The sequence below is a fragment of the Glycine soja genome, chromosome 6 (assembly GCF_004193775.1).
Source record: "Glycine soja cultivar W05 chromosome 6, ASM419377v2, whole genome shotgun sequence".
NCBI classification, from domain to species: domain Eukaryota; kingdom Viridiplantae; phylum Streptophyta; class Magnoliopsida; order Fabales; family Fabaceae; genus Glycine; species Glycine soja.
This window is the reverse complement of record NC_041007.1, coordinates 6,094,095-6,115,971: the sequence shown is the minus strand read 5'-3', so window position 1 is coordinate 6,115,971 and position 21,877 is coordinate 6,094,095. Positions and strand designations below refer to the sequence as shown.

General features: G+C 30.2%; 3 protein-coding genes across 6 annotated transcripts; 2 read left to right on the top strand and 1 right to left on the bottom strand.

Annotated features, from left to right (window-relative positions):
• Positions 1-3,862: 3,862 nt before the first annotated feature.
• LOC114415081 lies at positions 3,863-6,787 on the bottom strand. Its single transcript, XM_028379606.1, has 4 exons — positions 6,322-6,787; positions 5,321-5,849; positions 4,802-5,060; positions 3,863-4,239 (listed from the first exon to the last, which is right to left on the bottom strand). The coding sequence occupies exons 1-4, from the start codon at positions 6,714-6,716 to the stop codon at positions 4,109-4,111; spliced, it is 1,314 nt and encodes a 437-aa protein (XP_028235407.1). The 5' UTR covers positions 6,717-6,787; the 3' UTR covers positions 3,863-4,108.
• A 4,644-nt stretch (positions 6,788-11,431) lies between these two features.
• Positions 11,432-15,565, top strand: LOC114415080 (ribonuclease H2 subunit B-like). 3 transcript variants are annotated; one of them, XM_028379603.1, is made up of 11 exons: positions 11,432-11,537; positions 11,636-11,757; positions 12,125-12,184; positions 12,414-12,515; positions 12,825-12,901; positions 13,239-13,362; positions 13,569-13,633; positions 14,084-14,153; positions 14,852-14,927; positions 15,063-15,141; positions 15,225-15,565. In XM_028379603.1, exons 2-11 carry the CDS (start codon positions 11,709-11,711, stop codon positions 15,348-15,350), a joined length of 828 nt encoding a protein of 275 aa, XP_028235404.1. In that variant the 5' UTR covers positions 11,432-11,537; positions 11,636-11,708; the 3' UTR covers positions 15,351-15,565. The 3 variants fall into 3 exon arrangements, with proteins under 3 accessions (XP_028235404.1, XP_028235405.1, XP_028235406.1); XM_028379604.1 differs by having other exon boundaries at positions 11,442-11,533; XM_028379605.1 differs by having other exon boundaries at positions 11,451-11,537; positions 15,231-15,565.
• Positions 15,566-17,923: 2,358 nt separating this feature from the next.
• On the top strand, positions 17,924-21,059 carry LOC114415079 (probable nucleoredoxin 3). 2 transcript variants are annotated; one of them, XM_028379600.1, is made up of 4 exons: positions 17,924-18,107; positions 19,127-19,279; positions 19,547-20,026; positions 20,109-21,059. In XM_028379600.1, the coding sequence occupies exons 2-4, from the start codon at positions 19,178-19,180 to the stop codon at positions 20,694-20,696; spliced, it is 1,170 nt and encodes a 389-aa protein (XP_028235401.1). In that variant the 5' UTR covers positions 17,924-18,107; positions 19,127-19,177; the 3' UTR covers positions 20,697-21,059. The 2 variants fall into 2 exon arrangements, with proteins under 2 accessions (XP_028235401.1, XP_028235403.1); XM_028379602.1 differs by lacking the exon at positions 17,924-18,107 and adding an exon at positions 18,623-19,049.
• Positions 21,060-21,877: the final 818 nt, after the last annotated feature.

Sequence of the window (21,877 nt, the reverse complement as noted above, 5' to 3'; positions counted from 1 at the left end):
AATAAGTATTATTTAAATTTTTTAATATAATATTTTTTAAATTTATATTTCTTATAATATCAATTATCAACAATAAAAAACTATAAATAAGTGAATGATAGTTAGATTAATTTGTAAAATTATTACTAATTTGTCAAATAATAGACAAAATTAGTAGTACAAAATTAATAGAGAGATTCATTCAATGGGATGCGACACAATTTTTTGAATTTGAATAAATTTTTACTGATAAAAGAAAAAAGAAAGTATATATATAATGTGTTTCTAACATTTTTAAATAAAAATTATTAAAAAAATATTACCAATACATCTAAAATATATTTTAATGTGATTTTTAAAAGAAAAAATATTTATCAATTCTTTAATAATATTTTGAATATAAGGTAGAATATATTTTTTTTTCCAAGTTAGAGAGAGGAGGATCTCTCTCAACCATTGAATGCTAATTCTGCTTGTAATATCGTGGCATGTAACTCTTATTTATCTAATATAATAAAAATTAAACACAGATTTTTTTATTAAATAAATTATTTTCACTCATGGGAAAAATGTGAAAAACAAGAAGATCTTATTTGCATTAATTCTTTGGATTATAAAATATATTTAAAAGTGAGATGAATATATATATTGTTTTGATAAAAACAAAATTAAAAAAATCACTTTTCTATTTGTAATATTGTATGAATAATTTAACTTTTATTATATAATTCAGTCTTTCCTTTTGTTTTTCTCTGAAACCAATGGATTGAAATTGGCAGTATGCTCACAATTTTTTTTCCCATTCTTTCACTTCCGAAAAAGTTTCACAAATTTTATTTATTTTTCATTTCTTTCACTTTCTAAAATGTTCCAAACTATTGAAAGAAAGAAAAATAAATTATTTTTGGTTCATTTAATATCAATTCGTACTAATTCATTCATTGTTTTTAAAGTAGTATTAGAGTTTTTTTTCCTACTGATGACTATGTTTCGTTAATAACTGTGAGCACATAAAAAATAAATCATTATTATTTGTGTCAAATGATGTTAAGAATCAAAATGAATAAAAAACAAATAGTTAGTGGTGTATTTTTTTTAAGAATAAAATGAGAAACAACAAATCATTATTTTCTCTAGTTTTTGTTTGCCACTAGGGTAAATTGGAAGTTTTCGTAGTATGATTTGATTCAATTTTTTAGGAGAAAAAATTCAAACCAAACAAATAAAATAAAGAAGCTGATTGGTTAGTTTCAATCTAAATATAATATCAAATTTGAATCAAGTCAACCCCAATTTTTATGATTTATTTTGGTTTGATTTAACTTTTTAAAAATTTTAAAATATATTAAGTAAACACACATAATTATTATTATTATGTTATATTATTTTAAAAATATTTTTTGTATCAAATTGCTCCTATAACAAGATTATTTCTCACATTTATCCTTCATTTTCTTCTAACTTAACAATCAAATGCGATTTATTGATTAGGAAGGTTAGAATAAAAGAAAATAAAAGATGGAAAATGAAAAATAACTCTTTTAGGGTGACATCTACCATGGACCAGCATTTCAAATGATTCATGCGTGCATTACTAATATTAGCCTATGAATTTATTTTTTATAATACTTTAATGGCTGAGATTAAAGGCAAATAATTATTTTACAATTAAAATAAAAAAGTAAAATGACAACTTAATCCCTTTCTTCTTCCTTTCATCCCATCCCATAATCTAGAAAATATCCATCGGAAAATGGGGATATTACACAAGTTTTTCTCCCACAACGGCAAACCTGTCCTCACCGCGCAGCCTCTCACGGTGGTCCGTGCAACCATCGGCACACATGCTCTCGCAACACCGACGACACATGTGTTCTTTCTGCACCGCCGACGAACTCAAAGAAGACCACAAAAGAAGAAGAAGGTGAAATTTGCCTCAACTCCATCAACCACCGCCGTTCAAGTTACAAATCCAAAATCAAAGCACAGTTTTTCACCAATTTCAGATTTGAAAAAAAAACTCAGATTTGTTGATGGACAATGGATTTGAACATGGACTTAATATTGAAGTAAACGGTGCAATGAGAAAATAAAGCATGCTCCGTGATTTGTGTTGTCGCCTTCCAATATCTTAACTTTGAAGGATCTTGGTCCATGTAGCTTCTCCATTATCGTAGCAAGTGGTTATGCAGTTTCATTATCGTATGATCGATGGTGGCCGACGAGCGGCGGGGGAGGGCACCAAAGGATGGAAAGATAAGTTACAGTGAAAGTAAAGTTAAGGTTAAAAATGACTTTTAACTAAAAAAAATGACATTTTTCACTGGTTCATGGTAGAAGCCGCCCTCTTTTAGAGTTACTATTTTAGTAACTTGATGGTCCCTAATTCCTTAAAAATATTATATAATTTATGTTATTAGAAAATAAAAAATAAAAGGAAAAAAATGTGAAGAGCATGGAATGGGAAGAGGTGATTGCACTAACTTGTTTGGACATGGAGATTTGGGATGATGGGAATCTTGTCTGTGATTTATTTTAAAGTCTTGAAAATGAATTAATATTGTGTCATGCTCACTAACTTAGATCAAATGAATTATAACTTGCATCTAGTTTTGCCAAAACGAGGTGCGTCATGCTCTGGAGCAGAGCGGCAGCGGCTAACAATAAACACAAAGCAAAATTATTAATATTGTGTTATAGTTTTTAAAATATTGTAAGGGAATCCTTAGTAAAATAGTTTTGGCTTAATCGCAAAAGTCTCCTCTTTTTTATTTCATAAAATCAATTTTCTTATTTTTTCAAAATTTACTATCCGAGTTCGTACAGAAAAAATTAAAGGTTGACGACTAGCTTATCCTCACTTGGGCATATAATTAATTGTTTAAAAAATATTTATGTGTTTAATAAATATCATTGGTAACTAAAATGATTAATTATTTACTTTATGTTCAATTTATCCTCATCAACAATTAGATAACTAACAATTATCTCATAAATAATTATTCAACCCCAAAATATAAACTTCATTCACCCAAAATTCCCAACCTTCATATTATCAAAAATCTCTAATTCTCAAAATTAGTAACACGAACCCAATCTAAACAATTTTCCTATGAAAACTCAAATAGTAAATTTTAAAAAATAAAAAAACTCTAATAATAAATTAAAAAATAAGATGACCGATTTAATGAAATGAAAAAAATAGGGAGATTTTTTTGCAATTAAGCCAATAATTTTCAAGAGAGTTGATTAATTCTTGAAGATAATTGCTTATATTTAAATTATAAACAATGCAAATAAAGAAAAGAAAAAAGAAATAGGAAGAAGAGTGCAAAGAGAGACAAAGATTGCAAATAAAAAATTTACTTGATTTGAACTTGTTCTAAATAACATGTAAACATTTCACCCTTTCTCAAAAAAATTGTCCGCTTTGTTTTTCAAGTTAAGATTTTTTTTTTTAAAGACAGCATAATCAATTATATGCAAAGCTCACCCATCACATTTTAATTTGATGACACATAATCTATTATATGCCCAAAACCAGCTCAAAAGGAAAAGGCCACTGACATGCACTTATACGTGGAACAAATCCGATGTAAAGAGGGTCACACTCATATCATATTTGTCTCAATTTTTCTTAACGACTCTCTTTGGCATTATTGTTCATTTCACACCTCTTTTATTTATACTTTTTATGATTTTTCCTGTAATGTGAATCCATGGACCCATCTTTTATTTGAATCTTTCATACCAAATTAAGCACAAGCAAACAAATATGATTAATTAAAATTTATTTAAGAGAAATTTGTTTAATATTATAAATTATGCAAATCAATTTTAAAATAAAATTTAACAATAAAATAAAAATATTGCAAAATATACATGATGAATTTTTAAAATAAAATATATTTTGGAGAGTACACCAAAAAAAGTTAATCTCCTTCCAAAATAACGAATTCTAATTCTACATGACTACATACACGAGTGAATATAATAATTAAAAGAAATAAACACAAGCTACGATGATATACAGTTATATGCAGCAAAAAAAATGATCTACATATAGTTATATATACACATTCTGTTCACGCAAAGCATTTTCTACCCTTCATTTGGTTAAGACTTAAGACTAGACAGCCACCATACTCAAAATCCAAAGCACCATAGAGAACTCAAAGGCAAAGAGAGTATGAAGTAAACCTCGATCAACCACAAACCCAAATAGTGTTATTCCTCCATAGTTGTGCTGTAAATACGTCACTGCAATAATCAAAAGATAAAAATTCAGATCTTCACATCATTTCAGTTCGTGAGCAGAAATCAAATCTATAGTTTCCTAACCAAAACCATGGATATACGTTTTGAAAACTATTAACAAGAAACTTTGTAACACACTATGTTTAGAATACACTCTTTTCTATCAGATAAAATTTATGAGTTAGTAAGTGATCCGAGTTTCATCTGTTGTATAATGAGTTTAATTTTATTATTTAGTGAAACCCACGTAAACTTCATCTAACAGTCTAACACCAGATATTGAATTGGAAAGAGTGTGTTACGTTGGTGACCAAGTACCCTTTGTATTTGATATCCTAGTAACTAAAAACATCTTTTTGTGTGTGTGTGGAACCGTAAAGTAGATGGTACTTCTTATTTATTTTATACCTAACTAATTCCTCTCTCGCTAAATCAGTCTATTTTGGTTAAGGGACCCAACTAATAATAAGTAGTAACATTACTTTTTTCTTTTTAGAGGAAGTAACATTTCGTGTTATACTATAAATAGACTTTAATTGTGTCTTAAATTAGAGATAATGCTCACCTAATGCTTGCCTAGTTTGGAAAGAAGGTCCTTGTGTGGTTACTGATATGTATATGTCCGAAGAATCTGAATCACTGGCAGTAGGACTGGGTAGCCCCTCTGGCATCTGGGTTTTCCAGTGTTCAGATTCAGCAGATGCATTGGTCACCACCATGTGCCACTTTGTGGCAATTGACACTATCCCTTGTGCTCTATGTGTGATTCTTGCCGCACCCATAAGGCACAAGAAGAACCCACATAACTGCACAGCCGAACAAATCTGCATAACAAAAATAATCAACAATCTTAATTTTAAGCACTGTCTGTGACTAGAGATTATTAGGTGATCTAGTCTAGACCTGTTATGGTCCCGATTAATTTCTACATAATAAATTAAAATTCTTGGATACATGTCACAGATAAAGACTAGTTGTGATCATGAACATGTAGTGGTCTAAGCATACCTAATAATTTTTTGTGATTGATCAAGTAAGAATTCAGAGAGCAATAATATTTATTGAAGTGAAGCAATAACTTTACCACAAGGTCACCAGAATTGAAGAAGGTGGTGGCAGATTTGGATTCCAAAACCAGCAAGAGAGAACCCAACTGGCTAATCGTGATTGTCACCAAACAAGTAATTATAAAGAACCTGTACCTATGACTCGTGATCCACAATTGCCTCCTAATTCTCACGTGCTCTCTAAATATCATGTTTGCATCAGACCCACACCCTTCAAAAAGCTTGCGAAGCCCTTCAAACCTCAGTATCTGAAGCTCACAGGTAAGCCTAAAGAGCACACACGCCAACAAGAACAACCCCGTTCTGTAAACCCAGGAAACCAACACTAAAACAAACACAACCCAGTTCAGAGAGGTCCCACATGGGATAGAAATTTCGACGCTAGAAAAGAAGATAATTTTGTGAACAAGTTCTACGAAAAAGGAAGGTAATATCATGCACGCTAAGTATCTGAACGCTTTCTGAAGCTCGCGCGTGTACCCACGTCGAACATACGTTGAGTCATCTTGTAACACATCTAGGAATAGAAGCTGCCTAAGGCCATGCCTGCAAACTCATGCGTACATTCAAGATTCCGTTACAACAACAATTTTTTCAAAGAAATGCTTCAAATAATCTATTACGGGTGAACTTGAAATACTCATTTTATACCTTCTATTCGCTTAGAATGGAATTATAAGGTGGAATTAACTTCTAATTAAATGATAAACACAATGTAAATATGAGATGGTGTGTGTTTTTTATTACACCACAAACATCCTCTTTAGAAGCCAATCATGATCGAGTCATGTACGCCAATTATACAATTTTTTTCTTAGAGTATTTAAGATAACTAACTACTTACCTAAACCAACCACATACTTGAGACTTGTATTCGAGACTACTGATTAAGTTGAAATAACTTTGTGTGTTTAATAGTAAGTAATGAACATATTTGAATGAAAGTGAGGTGTCAATATATGCTGAAGTCCCTCTGTCCCTACACATTTGTTTCTACATTATGTGATATTTTATTTACCTTGGAAAGAAACGGGAGAGAGTGAAGAATGCGATAACGGCGAGGGCTGATTGCGGTAATTGAAGGAGCTTGTTGAAGTTGAAAGGGTCGAGTTGAGAAGATGAAGAGGGGACATGAACGAAGAGAGAAGTGAAGAGAGGGACAGCGATGGTGAGGAATATGAAGACGACATAGGAAATGAGCTGTCCAACGAGGGAAGAGTGGTCGAGAGCACACCATTGGAGGCTCCTGCGAAGGTTTCGCAGTTCGTGTGTCGCATAAGATGGACGGAGGAGGAAGGGAACATTGAGTTGGTGTTTTTCTTCGTTAGGGTGGTTTTCGACAAACGATGGTGTTTTGACAGAGGAATCAATGTCGATGATAATGGCGTTGTCTGATTCTGTGGAAGGGTTCATTGTTGGGTTTGTTTTGAATAGCGAGAGACAGAGACAAACATAGCAACGACTTTGCGAGTGTGTCTCGCTGTTTTGTTATATCAAGTGACAATCCCAAAAATCTTTTTCTTTAATATTATTCATTGCATTGTTAAATTATTTTTAAAAAAATTATCAATATACAGAAGATAAATTTAATTATTTTTCTCAATTATAAATTAATTTAATTTTGTTTTTATATTATTAATTCACGTATATACGATTTTCTCTTTATTTGTAGTTAGATATTTATTTTGGATCAAATATATTTTAGATTCTTTCATATTTAATGAAATTTCATTTTGGTTCTTACATTTTAAAACAATAGTTTTGGATAAAATATATTTAATTGATTGATTACCATTATAATTATTTTCATTGTCAAATATATAAATTATTATCATTTCCACTTTTAAATATATTGACTATCAATATAAATTCTGTAAAAAAAAATTATTAATATAAATCTAAAATTTACCTTTTTAATTGATTATTCAAAAAATATAATTGATTGATCAATCAAGTTTTTTTTTATAAAAATTAATCAATCTTTTTAATTGATTAGTCAAAAATATATAATTGATCAATTACCATAGTTATTATTTCCAAATTTAAAGATATAAACTATCAATTATATAGTAAGAACATGCATATGGTGGAATTAGACAATGATGCATGAGTCTTTTTGTTGTTACAAATTAATTTTCGTATTTAGTTTAATTAACTTGTGGAATATGTTGTTACATATGGATTTGTGAAGGACGTAGATTGCATATCAAGATGGCCTTATCGTGTCTATCAAGTAAAGAATTGCTTGGTGGGAGTGAAAGAGAAGGGTGATAAATTTTATTCTAGAAGATATGACAAAGAACACAAATCTTTTGTGTTAACGTAACTCACTAATTTTTCGAAATACTAATAATATATATTGGGTGTATAAAAACTAGTTCGGTAAAAAAATTAAATTGAATTATTTTCGAACTGTTTTAATCAATTTGATTTTATATTTAAATAGTTAAATTGATATAAAAATTAATTCAAGATTGAGTTTGTTTTAAAAAAAATAATTTTAAATTAAACTAATTTTTAATTTGTTTTAAACTGATTCCAAGAGTCGAATTAATATTAAATTGATTTTTGAATTATTTTTTTAAAATAAAATATTTAAATAAAAATTAATTTGGTTAATGAACTAGTTTTGTAAAAACAATTTGATTAATCAAATTAGTTTTATAAAATAGTGTATTTCTTTTTTTTATTAGTTTGAAAAAAAAACTAATTCGATTTACATTAGTTATAATTTGTTTCAATCTGAACTGTTTTTTCACACAGCTAATAATATATAATATCATATTAAATTTTTAGGCATAACATCCAACTAAGGCTGTTTGACAGTACAGATTCAGCTAGCTTCACTTTATTTGATGGACAAGCAGCAAATTTTCTTCAAATTAGTGCTCAAGACTTTCAAGAAAAATATCTTGCAAGAGTAAATGTTCTATGTTATTTTATATTACAAAAGAAATATTTAGTCATACTAACTTACTATTTTAATCTAATTTACAGGGTGAAGCTGATGAATTGTATCCTTTGGAAATAGATTCTTTGAAGGGAGAAATTTTTTTGTTCAAGGTTAATGTGAAGATAGAGTACTTCAATTATGTGGAGCAAAAACGTTATCAAGTATCACGGATGAGTTCAGATGACGTGCTTCTAGCGGATTTCATTATAAAAAAAAAACAAATTAGAAGGTGTTGGTTTTATATTGTCATTTATTATTATACAATACATGAGATATATTATACACGTGAGATGCTTGACTTTTTAATTTTTCTCCTTTCATTTTGTCTTTTTCTTTTACATTTACATAAGATTGCATAAAATATTTATAATGTTATATTTGCCAAACATATTGCTTTTGATAAAGTTATTAACAAAGTCAATACATGTTACCAATAAAATAGTTATAAAAAAATAACTAAATCATTTAAAAAAAAACATGTAAGATATTATTAAGATAAAAAGAGATTTGATCCTATCTAAGACAATACACTTAATAATAATAATTTTTGGAATATATATATATATATATATATATATATATATATATATATATATATATATATATAAATATTTATTGACACATCTACTAATATATATTTATAAAAATTTAAACTAAGTAATTAATAATATATTAAAACTCAAAATAATATAAAAAATTACTCATATAAATTATAAAAAATGAATTTAATATATGTGCAAGTCCCGGACACTAAACCAGTGAAAAAAAGAATGATTATTTTAGAAAAATAGTAAATAAGTTAGTTTCAAGTTAAAAAAAGTTAGTTAAAAGTACAAAAAATATTTTTAATTAAAGGTTGTTGTCATTGGAATAGTGTAAAATAGTATTAAATGAAATAATATATTTTCAAATAAATTATAATTTGTTTTATAAGTTAATTTTGAACTTTTATAATGTTATTTAAAGACATTTTATCAAGGATAAATTTTGTTTTGTTTTTCTTCTCTCAGTTCAAACACATGTTGTTTGAAAACATTTTGCTTTTTCTTCTCTCACTTTTATTCTTATGGTCATTGTTTATAAGACTCTAACTCTAACATGCGTTTGACTTCAAGTGCATTGAGAAAATATATAAATCTTGGTAACATGCAACATGACATTTGTAATATTGAGTCTTTTTTTTTTAACGTGTAATATATATTGAGTCTTAAAAAATATTTAATTTGTCCATTGAGAAAATATGTTTTTTTATCATATATTTTATAATTTTTTTAAAAAATATATAATTATAAATATTTTGTATGAAATTAATTAATGCATATATATTTATTAAGGTAGCTTTAATTTTTGTAGTTAATCTTTTCCATTAGCTAAGTCTGCCTCGAAATTTTTTATTAAGCACTGAAAATGAAAATGAAAAAATAATAAGAAGTTAAAAGCTCAAATATTTTTTCAAACGGGATTTTTTTTTCAAATATTAAGTATTTATATTTTATTTATATAAAATTATAAGTTAGTTCAAATTTATAATTTAATTAAAATGAATTGTTTAATATATTTGAAAAGAAAGTTTTAGGTGGAAAGAAAAGCAGGATAAAATAAAAAAGAAAGTAAAAGGTATAGAGTAAACATTGAAACGGGGTGCGAACAAATTAGGTTTTATATCAACCATGAGTAATGCTGTAATGTTGTTTGTAACTTTGTATACTCAGTACATTATCTCCACTCTTTATTGGCCACAACGAAGTTAGAAAAAAAATATAATGATTTTTTTTTTATCTTATTACTTCAAAGATGGAAAATAATGTAGCTTTATTTTAATAAGTAAATATAATTATAGTCAATGTGCGAACAATGAAGAGAGGAGGAACACAGAAAGAGAAGGTATAAATCTTGCTTTCTCTTGTGACAATTCTTTAGGTTGCAGGTTAAGCCAGGAACAAAGGACGTCTGGGAAAAAATTGAGAATGATATATTTTATAATAGTATATTATTATTTAGTCGATGACAGGCTACTCTTCAACATATCACGCTTTGTCTTGCCAATTTTATTTTCTTTTATTTTTTATTGATCATGACAATAATTTAACTTTGATTATTAAAACTAGTGCTCAGAAACTCTTGAAGGTAGTCTATGATACACAATGTTTTTTCTTTACCCAAATTCAACTCTTTCACATCAAAGAAAAGCCTTTTAATCGTTATTGTCGAAAGCAAGCCGTGTTGATCAGGGATGCACAACATCATTAGTCCAAGGGGATCATTTGTACTCATTTTCTATGAGTCAGGATCATCACTTCTATCTCTATCACTTAATTTATCTCACTTTCAAACTTTTTTTTTTATTTCTATAATACTACTTACTATTTTATTCAAAATTAATGTATGTATGGTCAAAGTAATAAATGAAATATTAAAAAAACACAATTCATTCTTAACTTCTCTATTGTAACTTTAAACAATAATAAATAAGAAGAAACTCAAGAATATGATTTTAAATTTAATTATTATTATTATTATCATTTTCATCAATAAAATTTTGAAATGGGCACTACTAATAATTTTTCTTTTTTTTAAGGAATATTAATCATTTTTCTAATTCTTTAAAAATATATTTTTTTAAGATCATAATAATGGTAGTCAACTCCAACATGTTTGTCTCTCCTTAAAAATATGATAATTTATAAAAAAAAAATTAAAAGTCATATTACTTTGCTTTGTTGCCATCCAAATGTTGTTTAAGGTTTTAACAATAGGATTAATAAAGTAAGAAATAGCTTTAATGAATAAAGCAAATTTAGGAATTTTTTTATTAACATAAAATGATAGTTACTAAAACAATTACAATGTAAAAATGTTAACAATTAGTTAATTATTAAGGGTAATGTAAATATTTAATTATGTGTTGATATTTTAAAATGATAATCAAAGAAAAAAAGTAAAAATTCCTAAAACATGTTAATAATTTTTTTTAAAAAATATTTTACCCACTTTTTTTGTGATCAATTTATAAAATTAATTTTAAGTAATTAAAATGAAAAATTATCGGTCTACAATCTGCACTTCTAAAAAAAAGCTTCTATTACTTGAATTAGTAAAAAAATGGAAAAGTTGGACCCGGTTGAGCAACCAACCCAAAGCCCTTGGGCTTGGTCCGGTTGGTATAGAGAGGGCCCGTGTCTGATAATGAGAGAAGGCAACATTCCCGCGCGCGCTCCACTTGGCGATTCAGTGCCACTCTCACTGGTCGCTCGTTAAACTCCCTTCACTCTCAAATGTATGTAAGTGCCCTACTATTTTTTTTATATAATGTAAAGCATTCTTTCTTTATTCCGTTCTTGTTCTTTCTACATCTGAAATTAACAGTATCCCGTTACAGTTAAAGTTACCGGGGGAGGGAACGATCGGTGACTGGCTGTGTTAGGGCTTTTGAATCCTCTTCTGCTAAACCCATGAGTTGGTGTGATAGCGTTCAGGAACCACGGATTCTCGTCGCACCCGGTAAAATTACATTTCCTTCATAATTTTCAACATTTTCTTTTCTTTTTTTTCCATATAATAAAATTATAGTCACTTTTTAGAGAAAACATATGAACAGGAAAAACAATACCATAATTAAATTGAACAAATATATGCTGCTGTTTTATAGTTTCCGATGGTTAATATATGCCACTCTGGCATCGCTAAGTTGTAGCTGCTGATTAGTTATTTCAATTTTTATATTCTTTTTATGTGACCACATTCTGATTGTTATTTATGCTGTTTGGGAATCTTTTTTTTTTTTTTGAATTGTTTTTGCATTACTCTACTATCATGTGTTGTTGTGTTAATGCATTTTATTTAATTAGTTGTTCTTATGCAAGTGCAGATCCTGGTACTGATGGAAATGGTCTGGGACAGATGATATCGCTCCGCCATCCCAAATCTGGTAATTTGAAGAGTATCCATTACTTTATTACTTCTTATCGTGTTTTTTGTTATTTATATTTAAATTTATATAAATATATGATTTATTGTAATTGTCTATATCAACTCAATTTCTTAATATGTTGTTAACATTTGAATGTGTTCAGTTTTGTTAATACTATCGTACTTATTGAGGCTTTTGAATGTGTGCTCTCTCTTGGCTTTTTCATATGTTTTCACTTGTTTGACAGGAAATGCAACACAATATCTGTTTGTAAATGGAATGCTTCAGGAACTTCAGTGGTTTAAGAACTTGTATGGATCTTGGTTTTTGGGAGATTATATAACTGAAGGTACATGTTTGATTGTCTAAGATTCATTTTACAATTTACATTGTTATTTATCTTTATATTTCATGAGGTACATTACTTTCTCTAATTGATCTCTTATCTACTTTCTTAAAAATATTTTTTTGTCCCTGGTATGCCAATGCCATATTCTTGTAATTCTAATCAACACTTCAAAAAATTTAAAAATCTCCTGTTCTTTGTCTGAATGAAAGCATTGTGATTCCTCTTGTTATGTTAGTAGTCTCATGAAGAAACTATAGTAAAACAGCAAGTGGAATTCTTTTCATTGTTATTGTTTTTGTTGTCCAACAGATGGTCGGATGTATTTATCCACACCAATTGATCCTGTTTTCATCATGTTGCCTATATTTGAGGAAGCTAGAATGAAGGTAATTATTTTTATGTTTCTTTTGAACCAATGGGAGTTGGAAGACATTTCTTATTTCCAAAGTCTTTTCCATTTGTTTAAATACTTGCTCAACTATTGCTGATGAAACAGAATATAAGTTTTAGTCGCACATATGACACCTTAAAGTGTAGAATTCACCCAGACTAATAATTTTAGGTTTATCCACAAAGGAACCTCTACACAAAGTCCAAGATATCCCTTGTTTGTGAGGTCCACAGAACTTCTACTTTTTAGGTTGTGAATGGATTAATTAGGTCTAGCTGTGTTCCCCCCCCCCCCCAAAATTTATATTTCTGAATATCACTGGTTTCTTGCAGAAAGGGGATGATCTTGGGAGGTTCAGGCAACTGGATGAGATATTGTTTATTGATGGGTATCCAGGATATATGCAGTTGATGTCTGTTGTGGAGAACTGTATGCTAGTAGTTTCTGAAGTCAAAGGTGACCATATTCTTGTACTCTCTATTTACAACTTGATTTGAAAGTTTGCCAAGTTTTCTTATGTTTTAAGTAATTTATTGGGCAGATATTATGGAAAGAAAATGAGAAGTTTGTTGTTGGCTTTACGTTTTTATACTGGTGATGACAGAAATGTATGGTGACCACATTGATAATTCTCATGGACTTCTTTCTTTATGCACATGCAGAAATTGGATCTTCAAAATTTTTCAGACTTGATGACTCAAAGGTTCTACGTTGGCTGTGCTATAAGGTTTGTCTTTATTTCCTTAACTATCATTTAGTTTATATGATAATCCCCCCCGCCCCTCTTAGGCGGAACAAAACTAGTATATGCATGATATGGTATTTGCACAGCATATCCCACCCTCCATGAACTATTAAGGAGGTATGATATTTAGCATATGGATACCTGAACTTCGTGATGTTTTTTTCACGAAAATGTAAAGACTGAACACATGTCTCGTCTATTTCATTACACTATTAACTCTTCATCATTAAGGAATCATATCTAGCTTCTGTTTGATTGCTGTTACAAGTAGCCATCTATAAAGCAACGTACGAAATACTTGAATTGCTTTATAGAAGGTTTGCTTTCAAACTTCTATTTATCTCCGGACTTATGTTTGACCATCTTTGATTTAATTGCTAGAAAACTTTTTACCTGTATCAGAGTTTGTTAATTTGATTTTTCTTATTTTAGGTTTGTCAGCTAAAACAGACACTACCCAAATTGGACAAAAACTATGCTGTTCAATCAGAGAAAGACACATGTAAAGTGTTTATTACCATTCTGTTCTGTTGGCTTTCGGAGAATTTTATTCTCTTTAGTTTAAATTGAAAAAAAAGAGATAAGTACTTTGTGAAATATGAAAAGGGTAGACTTATACTGTGGCCCTTGAAATGTGTGCTTGTGCATATGCGTTAAGATTATGCCTTTGACTGTACTGTGTCTGTGAATACATGTACGACAGTGATGAGGGATACAATGGCAACTGGTGGAACTAGCGTATCTATTTTGTGTGAATACAGCTAAAATATTTCTCAACAGATATGTTATACGGTATATTGCATTGAAACAAATAATTTACATGTTGTGTTGGTTGATTTTGGGAGATGGAAATAGTATAGCTGAATTTATCCTTATTGTTAATAGGCTATCAACTTTTCAACTATGTGAAAACCATACTAGTGGTTACTGTTTTTCTACCTTGTTTGAGGGGTTACCAATTAAGAATACACTTCGTCTCATTCTGGATTGGTGCATGAGCAAAATACACGTCTATTTTGATGCTTCATGTGCAGTTGTGTATTTCAATAATTGAAGCACCAATATCATCCTTGACAACACTCCCCTATCCCTTGAAAGTAAATATTAATGTAGATGCTTCTCTTAATACTTGAAATGCACCTCTGGTCTTTTTCTATCACAGTTTTGCTGTGCATTAACGTACTTGTGTTACTGATGCAGTGATTGATGCAGTCTCCATATTAGGAGAGTATTTGAAGGAAAAGCCTTGGTTGCAGCTTTTGTGTGACCATCTTAAGTATAGCCTTTCAGAATGTCTTATTTAAAAGATTTTACTTGTATATTCATTTTGATTATAATTCATAAGAGAAACCATAGTCGGGTTGGAATGGAATTCCTTTAAAATGCCTTAAGGAGATTTTTTCTTTTGCAGGTTAAATATACTCGAGGTTACTGGAAAAGCACAAGTAAATGCCGAAGAAAGTAACCCAGGTTTACGTAATGAATTACAGGTATTTGCTGGGACAGGAGAAGAATGAATCTTTGGATTTGCTATTTTGTTTTGTATTTATTTGTTTACTACTAAATTGATCAGGAACAGAGTAATGATAAGAAGGCTACAACTGCAAAGAAAGGTAGACAAGCAAAGAAGGTAAAATTGGAGACAGAATCACACAACATCAAAGACATGTTTTCGAGGGCCTCCCGAAAGAAAAACTGATAAATTATTAACCCATGGGTCATTGTCATATTGTATCATTTTCTAGACCTGCAAGTAGTGGATAAGCATTGAGTCATCTCCTGGTTTGTACCGTCCGATTTATGCTATTTCTCTCTCTCTCTCTCTCTCTCGATTTTATTATTATTTGTCAGCAATTTCAATTTCACCTGCAGTTTATATCATCCAATTTAATATCCTTTTCCTTACCTTTTTAAGGCCTTATCTCATCTGACCTATCTCATCGGTCATCTCATTGTAGACAATGCTACTTTTTTTTTTTTATCTCATCATTTCTCGAACTTATGTTATTCCGAGTAATATTTTAACTTTATTAAATACTATCCTTTTGAATAATTTTTTAATATTTTATAAACAAAAAATAAAGTAAATATAAAAAATATAAGTTAATAACATGGTTGGTTTACTGATTTTACATCAGAGATCCAATCAGATTATTCGTGGTCGGGGTATCTCGTATAAGTTTCTATTAATCAAACGTTATTTTCTATTAAAAATATAAAAAATAAAGTTAATAAAAATAAATATATATCTATAAATAAAAATAAATAATATCTATAAATGTCTAGTTAAACATGTAAATGAAATTCATAAATATATATTTAAACTAGATATATGTGTATTTATAATTTTCAAAATAATTAAGAGACTAAGCCATTCTTTATATGCCCCTAACAGTCTAAGAAATAATTTTCTTAATTTCCTTACATGCTTTCCACCTCTTTCATATACAACTAAAATAAACTTTTTATTAGTAATTAATTATATTATAATTAATAAAGGGGGAGGGGGGGGTGTTCCCTTTCACCACAAAGCCCCTTGATTTTTACATGAATTGGTATAATTTTATTTTCAGCGTGAACATTAGACTTAGGTTACAAAAGTAAAAAAAAATGTTAGTATAACTTAATAATCATCAAATTTAAATTCTATTTTAACTCGTAAGTTATCAATTTATATAACAATTTATAATTTTTATATCCAATAAGACAAACCACCTGTCATTCTGGTCAAATCCACTGAACACACGAGTCGAAATAACTTAATTTTTTCAAGCCATATTTTAAACTAAGTAAATCATAACTTTATTGTGATTTGTGAGTTAAGGTTGGCTGATATTTCATATTTTTATTATTATTTTTGACAAATTCAGAAAAGAGCATATTATCATGTGTTGATCAGTTGATGTGATGTGGAGTTTGTAACGAAAAATTAGGTAGTTATTAAATGATGAATTGTGTCATGATTTAATTTATCTATTGATCATTTTATATGTATATTAATTATTGAACGAAACACACCACACAATTTTATTTATTTCTTTTATCAAGGCTATCACCGAAAGCTGATGTGATATTTAGGGATATTTCAAAAGGCAATATGTTCAACATTATCTTGTTGAACTTTGTTTGATTATTTATTTAACTTGTTTTAAAGGCTTTCAAAGTAGTTTATAAGAGGTATGAACTTATGCACATAAGATTGGACCTCGTGGGTACAGATGCAGTACAAATCTGTGGATTTGTCCCTCACCCTTCTTGTGCGTGTGATAACAGGCTTTCAAAGAATTTTTTTTTTGGATTAATTTGACTTTCAAACTTTAAAGTGAGTTATAATAAACAGTTTTTTTAATGATCGTTTTTTATAATGCTATTAAACCACCGTTTTATTTACGTGAGCATTAAGTTAACAAGCTTTTTTAACAGAAAATTAGGGGACAATTTTTTTTTCCACGGATAATGTTTTTATTCGGAAAATTTATGCTCACCTTTGTTAAGAAGTACTTACTTAATATTAGAATAAACAAATAATTGGTGAAACAAACTTACACTAAGTTAATAAGTTGACAATAACATAAATTGGCTTGTTAGTTGTGTTGCCTTGGTTTTGTTTCAGAAACTTTTTATTGTATTATGTGAATAAATCCTTCAAAACAGTGTATTCACACTTCTCAGGTTGGACCATTCGTTTTTCCAGCATCTCAGATTTAAAAAAGGTTGGTAACAACCAAGTGACGGATCTATCTTCCATTTCACCGTGTTGGACTGGTTTGATCACCTGTGATTGTGACCAGAAAAGAAAATCTTCAATGATAGAATAACAGTAAGCACATTATTATTTATAAAGAAGATAGAAAAATTTATTTATTTAGTTAAATGAGACTTGTATTTAGTTCATAGAAGAAAAAAGTTGGATACACGTATCTGCAGCCGCACCCGATAATCCTCAGTTTTGTCAGCACATCCGTTTTACAAGCAGAGCATATGCACCATCTCCAATACATAAAACGACATAACTGAAGACAAATAAATAAAATATCCGTATTGTTTAATCTTTTAAAAGACTAAAAAGAAATGAAAATAAAAGAAAGTAATTATTGTAAGTTTGTAACCATAATATCAGTATATTTTGTTCTGTCTGCAGATGGGTGTTTTGCGAAAATTAACATTAATTTCAGGTTGTAATGATTCAGCTGAATGGCATATAAAAAAAGAACATATTTATAAACCTGAAAGTAAAATTATGATGTGTTTTTCTTTTTTTATATTCTAAAATATTCACTTTTTATGTGTGTATTGAAAATTTTCGGAGCCTTGATCACGCCATATCAACTTGATATTTAAAGCTCTTGAGTGTCCAACGCTCTTCTTCATCATCTCCTTTTGTCTTGGAGACTCAATTTCTTCCTTCTCTCTCTATCTTTATCCGCTGGTATTCTTCTTCAGCTGCAGCTGCAAGGTAATTTTTTTTTACTTTAAAAATTGAAACTTTATCAACCAGTCACTTGTTTATGTGCACTTATCACTTATCACTTGTGTCTACCTTGGATTGCTTTTGCAACAGTTTTATTCTTTTGCCCTCTTAAAAGTGATGCTTTGATGCATGACGCTTATGTTATTAATGAATTCATGCCTAATGATTGGTTTTGATGCAAAAAATCAAAATATTCTCTAAAGAATAATAGATAAGAGTGGTTTTAATCTTCTTCTCCTCCTTTTGGATCCATTAAAATCCACTTGAATGCAAGGATTAGTAACTTAGGAGTTCAGAAATGCTTCTTGGTGTGGTGGAAAATCACGGTGCGACACCGTGGTTTGGTTTTTGGGTTCTCACCGCCAATCCAAAAACACTACTAATTACAGTTGGACCCACCTAAACTTTTACACACATGTATGTATTCTAATTCTGGCATGTAAGATATGAGGAGATGTGACTCTTTCTATCTATGTATGAAGCATTTTCCAATTGAGTTATATTAGAATCACTGATCATCAGAACCATTTGCATGTGGTTTAGAGAGTGTGATGCTGTTCCATTTGGAAGGCGTGTACGCAAGCCTTTGTCTGGTTTTAAAGACTGAACTGAAGCACCCTCCTAGGGAATATTCCCCCATATTCATATTTTCATACAGATCATCAAATTTTGTTCTCTTTGTTAAGTCTTGCTTGCTTCCCACTTCAGAAATTTCTGTCCTCCAAGTTTGGTTCACATAGCTATCGTATAAGATTTTTCCACTCTGCTTCCTTCCAATCTTAATTGAAGGACAGCTTCAGACAAATTGTGAAATTTAATAAAGAGCCAAAGATGCCCTTGTACAGAATCTGAACTGCTTTTGTCTCAAGGTCTTTCTGCCCTTGCAATTTGCAAAAGTATTAACTACAGTGAGAGTTAAAATTCAAGGTCCTACTGATACTACCGTGTTATTGTCCATGTTGGATTTTACTATCAAAACTCATATTTTTCTCTTGATCAATTAGGTTTCAAGAAAGCTTATAAAAGGAGAGAACATCTGTTTTTATCAAGCTCTGATGGCAGGGTTAAATTTTGAAGCCACATATACTGACAACCATGATATTCTGAAGATATTTGCAGCTGAAGGTGTTGAATTCCTTTTATCTTGTGAAGGAAAGGTAGCTTAGTTTCTTCAGAACCCTCCTTCTGTTATTTGTGTGTGTGTGTTGATTAGACAATAAGCTAGTTAAGAGATTAAAGTTGAGATCAACTGACAGCTTAAGTAGTTTAACTTCTAAATCATCTTCGAAAGGTTCTCTCTTTTTTTCTCTCCCCAAGTAAATAAAAGAGTAAAATCCAACATTGAAAAACAAATCTCATCATTTGCATATTTGTGATCTTGGTTACTGTAGCTAATGCTTGCCATCTATGAATCATGAGATTAGGTACCCGTATCAGAATGCAATGGGAAAATTATATGCCTATTTTTCACTGCAAACTGGTGTAGACCTTGCAGAGCTTTCATTCCCCGTCTTGTTGAACTTTATGAAACACTGAGAAAGAGGGGAATAAATCTAGAGATCATCTTCATCTCCTTTGACCGTGATGAGGATGGATTTAAAGAACACTTCAAGAACATGCCATGGCTAGCCGTCCCATTTGATGTAAGTTTGCACAGAAGACTGATTGACAGATACCGAATTGATCGAATCCCATCATTCGTTCCATTATGTTCAGATGGCATAACCATTGAAGAAGACTTGATTGGATGCATTGAGGATTATGGTGCTGATGCATTTCCTTTCACAAGGAAGAGGCATGAGGAATTGAAAGCCATAGATATAAGGAAGCGTGAGGAAGCAAACTTGGAAGAATTATTGGGACACAAAGGGTGCCACTTTCTCATCTCAGGAGATGATAGAAAGGTAGCCTAATTCCCTGCTTATAGTTGTTGTTCACTATGTAGTGGTTACACACATATGACATTGACATGTCTCATTGTTGCAGGTGCCCATATCTGAACTAGCTGGTAAAACCATAGGCCTTTATTTTGGGGCCTATTGGTCTCCTCCTTGCTGCGCCTTCACTGTCCAACTTACCGATGCATACAACAATCTCAAGGTGGAAAAAGGCGACTGCTTTGAGATTGTTTTAATCTCAACAGATAGAGACCTTGAGGAATTCAATGTCAACAAAAGTAGTATGCCCTGGCTTGCTGTCCCATACGAGGACAGGACAAGGCATGACCTTCGAAGAATCTTTGATGTAAAGGGCATTCCTGCTTTGGTTCTCATTGGACCAGATGGCAAAGTCATTAGTGTGAATGGGAAGTTAATGGTCTCCTCATACGGTGCAGAAGCTTTCCCGTTCACCGAATCACGGATAAGAGACCTCGAAGCAGCTCTTAGAAAGGAAGGAGAGGCTTTGCCTCAGCAGGTTGAGGATGTGAAGCATGAACATGTACTGAAATTGGATATGGCCAAAGCATATGTATGTGATTCATGTAAAAAGCAAGGCAAGTTTTGGACATTCTCTTGTGATGTCTGTGACTATGACCTTCACCCAAGTTGTCTAGAAAAGGTCAACAAGGACTAAAGTTGATAGAGAACAGAAACACACAAGTTTGCTACCAATTACATCAACTAGCTATTTTTGTGGTGATGGAAATAAAGTTGTAATACCTAAGAAACTTTAAACACTATATATATCTTTCTATCCTATCAGTATGTTGCCATACCTGCCATTTGAAATTAAGAGTGATTTAAATCAGGTGAGAATTGTTAAGGGAAAGGTCTGAATAGAATTACTCAGTTTAAGAAAGTTTAGTCATACACTATTTAAAAGTATTTATGGTTTTTATTTGGGAGGATGTTTCTGTATGATAATTTTGATACGACTTTATACATTCAAAAGGGTAAATTTAATGGTGGAATAAACAAATGAGTGGAATTTCTGTTAGGTAAATGACTTGCTATTTTCATACATTTCTTCGTGCAAGTCACTATATATTGTGCGTTTCATTTGTAATTTATATGCAATGTTCCATATGTTTCATATAGCATTCGCTGTTTTTTTTTTCAAGTTATGCTATTTCTCCTCGTCTTGTAACACTATTTTGTAGCAAAATTATGTGAACTATTAATAGCTTTTTGCATTATCCGACGGTAAAAAAGAATACACATTGTTCAAAACAACCGTTAGGAAGCTTGAAAAAGAATTTTCAGCGCAGAAATAGAGTGAACCAAAATAAGAGTAAGAGCATTGGAATAACCCAGAAAAATACTGAAATAGAGTAAACCAAAATTAAATAAATTTATGAATGCCTAACTTTTAGAAATTATTGAATTAAAGCATGAATTCGAACTTGGCATCAAATAAATAAATAAATTCAACCGACTCCAAAGCATTGTGTGTAAAATACTTGTCATGAAATTTGGATGTCAGAAGTTACATTTTTTATAACCATTTAATTTAATCCCCTTTTTTTATGTTAGCAGCAATAGAGGAATAAATATAGTGCCATTGACACGTGGGATTACATATTATTCATACAATTTAATTTATGATTAAAAATTATTAATAAATGGGTGCAGGAATGAGCAAGATAGGGCTTCTAATTTATATGCCGGTGTTCAAAATTTCTATCATACTCCATCCTGAATTGTAAACCAATTATTGAATGAAATAAAATGAGTTGATTACTATAAAAAATAAAAAAACAACGAGCTATGGTTTGTGGCTGACTACATATCATTTAGTTGATAGATTTCATTTTC

Coding starts and splice junctions, on each gene's coding strand:
- LOC114415081 (XM_028379606.1), bottom strand. CDS start 6,716: ATGAACCCTTCCACAGAATCAGACAACGCCATTATCATCGACATTGAT. Junction 5,850..6,321: donor CTCTCCCGTTTCTTTCCAAG/GTAAATAAAATA, acceptor ATGAGTTTGCAG/GCATGGCCTTAGGCAGCTTC. Junction 5,061..5,320: donor TCAATTCTGGTGACCTTGTG/GTAAAGTTATTG, acceptor TTTGTTATGCAG/ATTTGTTCGGCTGTGCAGTT.
- LOC114415080 (XM_028379603.1), top strand. CDS start 11,709: ATGAGTTGGTGTGATAGCGTTCAGGAACCACGGATTCTCGTCGCACCC. Junction 12,185..12,413: donor GCTCCGCCATCCCAAATCTG/GTAATTTGAAGA, acceptor CTTGTTTGACAG/GAAATGCAACACAATATCTG. Junction 12,516..12,824: donor GGGAGATTATATAACTGAAG/GTACATGTTTGA, acceptor GTTGTCCAACAG/ATGGTCGGATGTATTTATCC.
- LOC114415079 (XM_028379600.1), top strand. CDS start 19,178: ATGGCAGGGTTAAATTTTGAAGCCACATATACTGACAACCATGATATT. Junction 19,280..19,546: donor TTTTATCTTGTGAAGGAAAG/GTAGCTTAGTTT, acceptor TCATGAGATTAG/GTACCCGTATCAGAATGCAA. Junction 20,027..20,108: donor TCTCAGGAGATGATAGAAAG/GTAGCCTAATTC, acceptor TCATTGTTGCAG/GTGCCCATATCTGAACTAGC.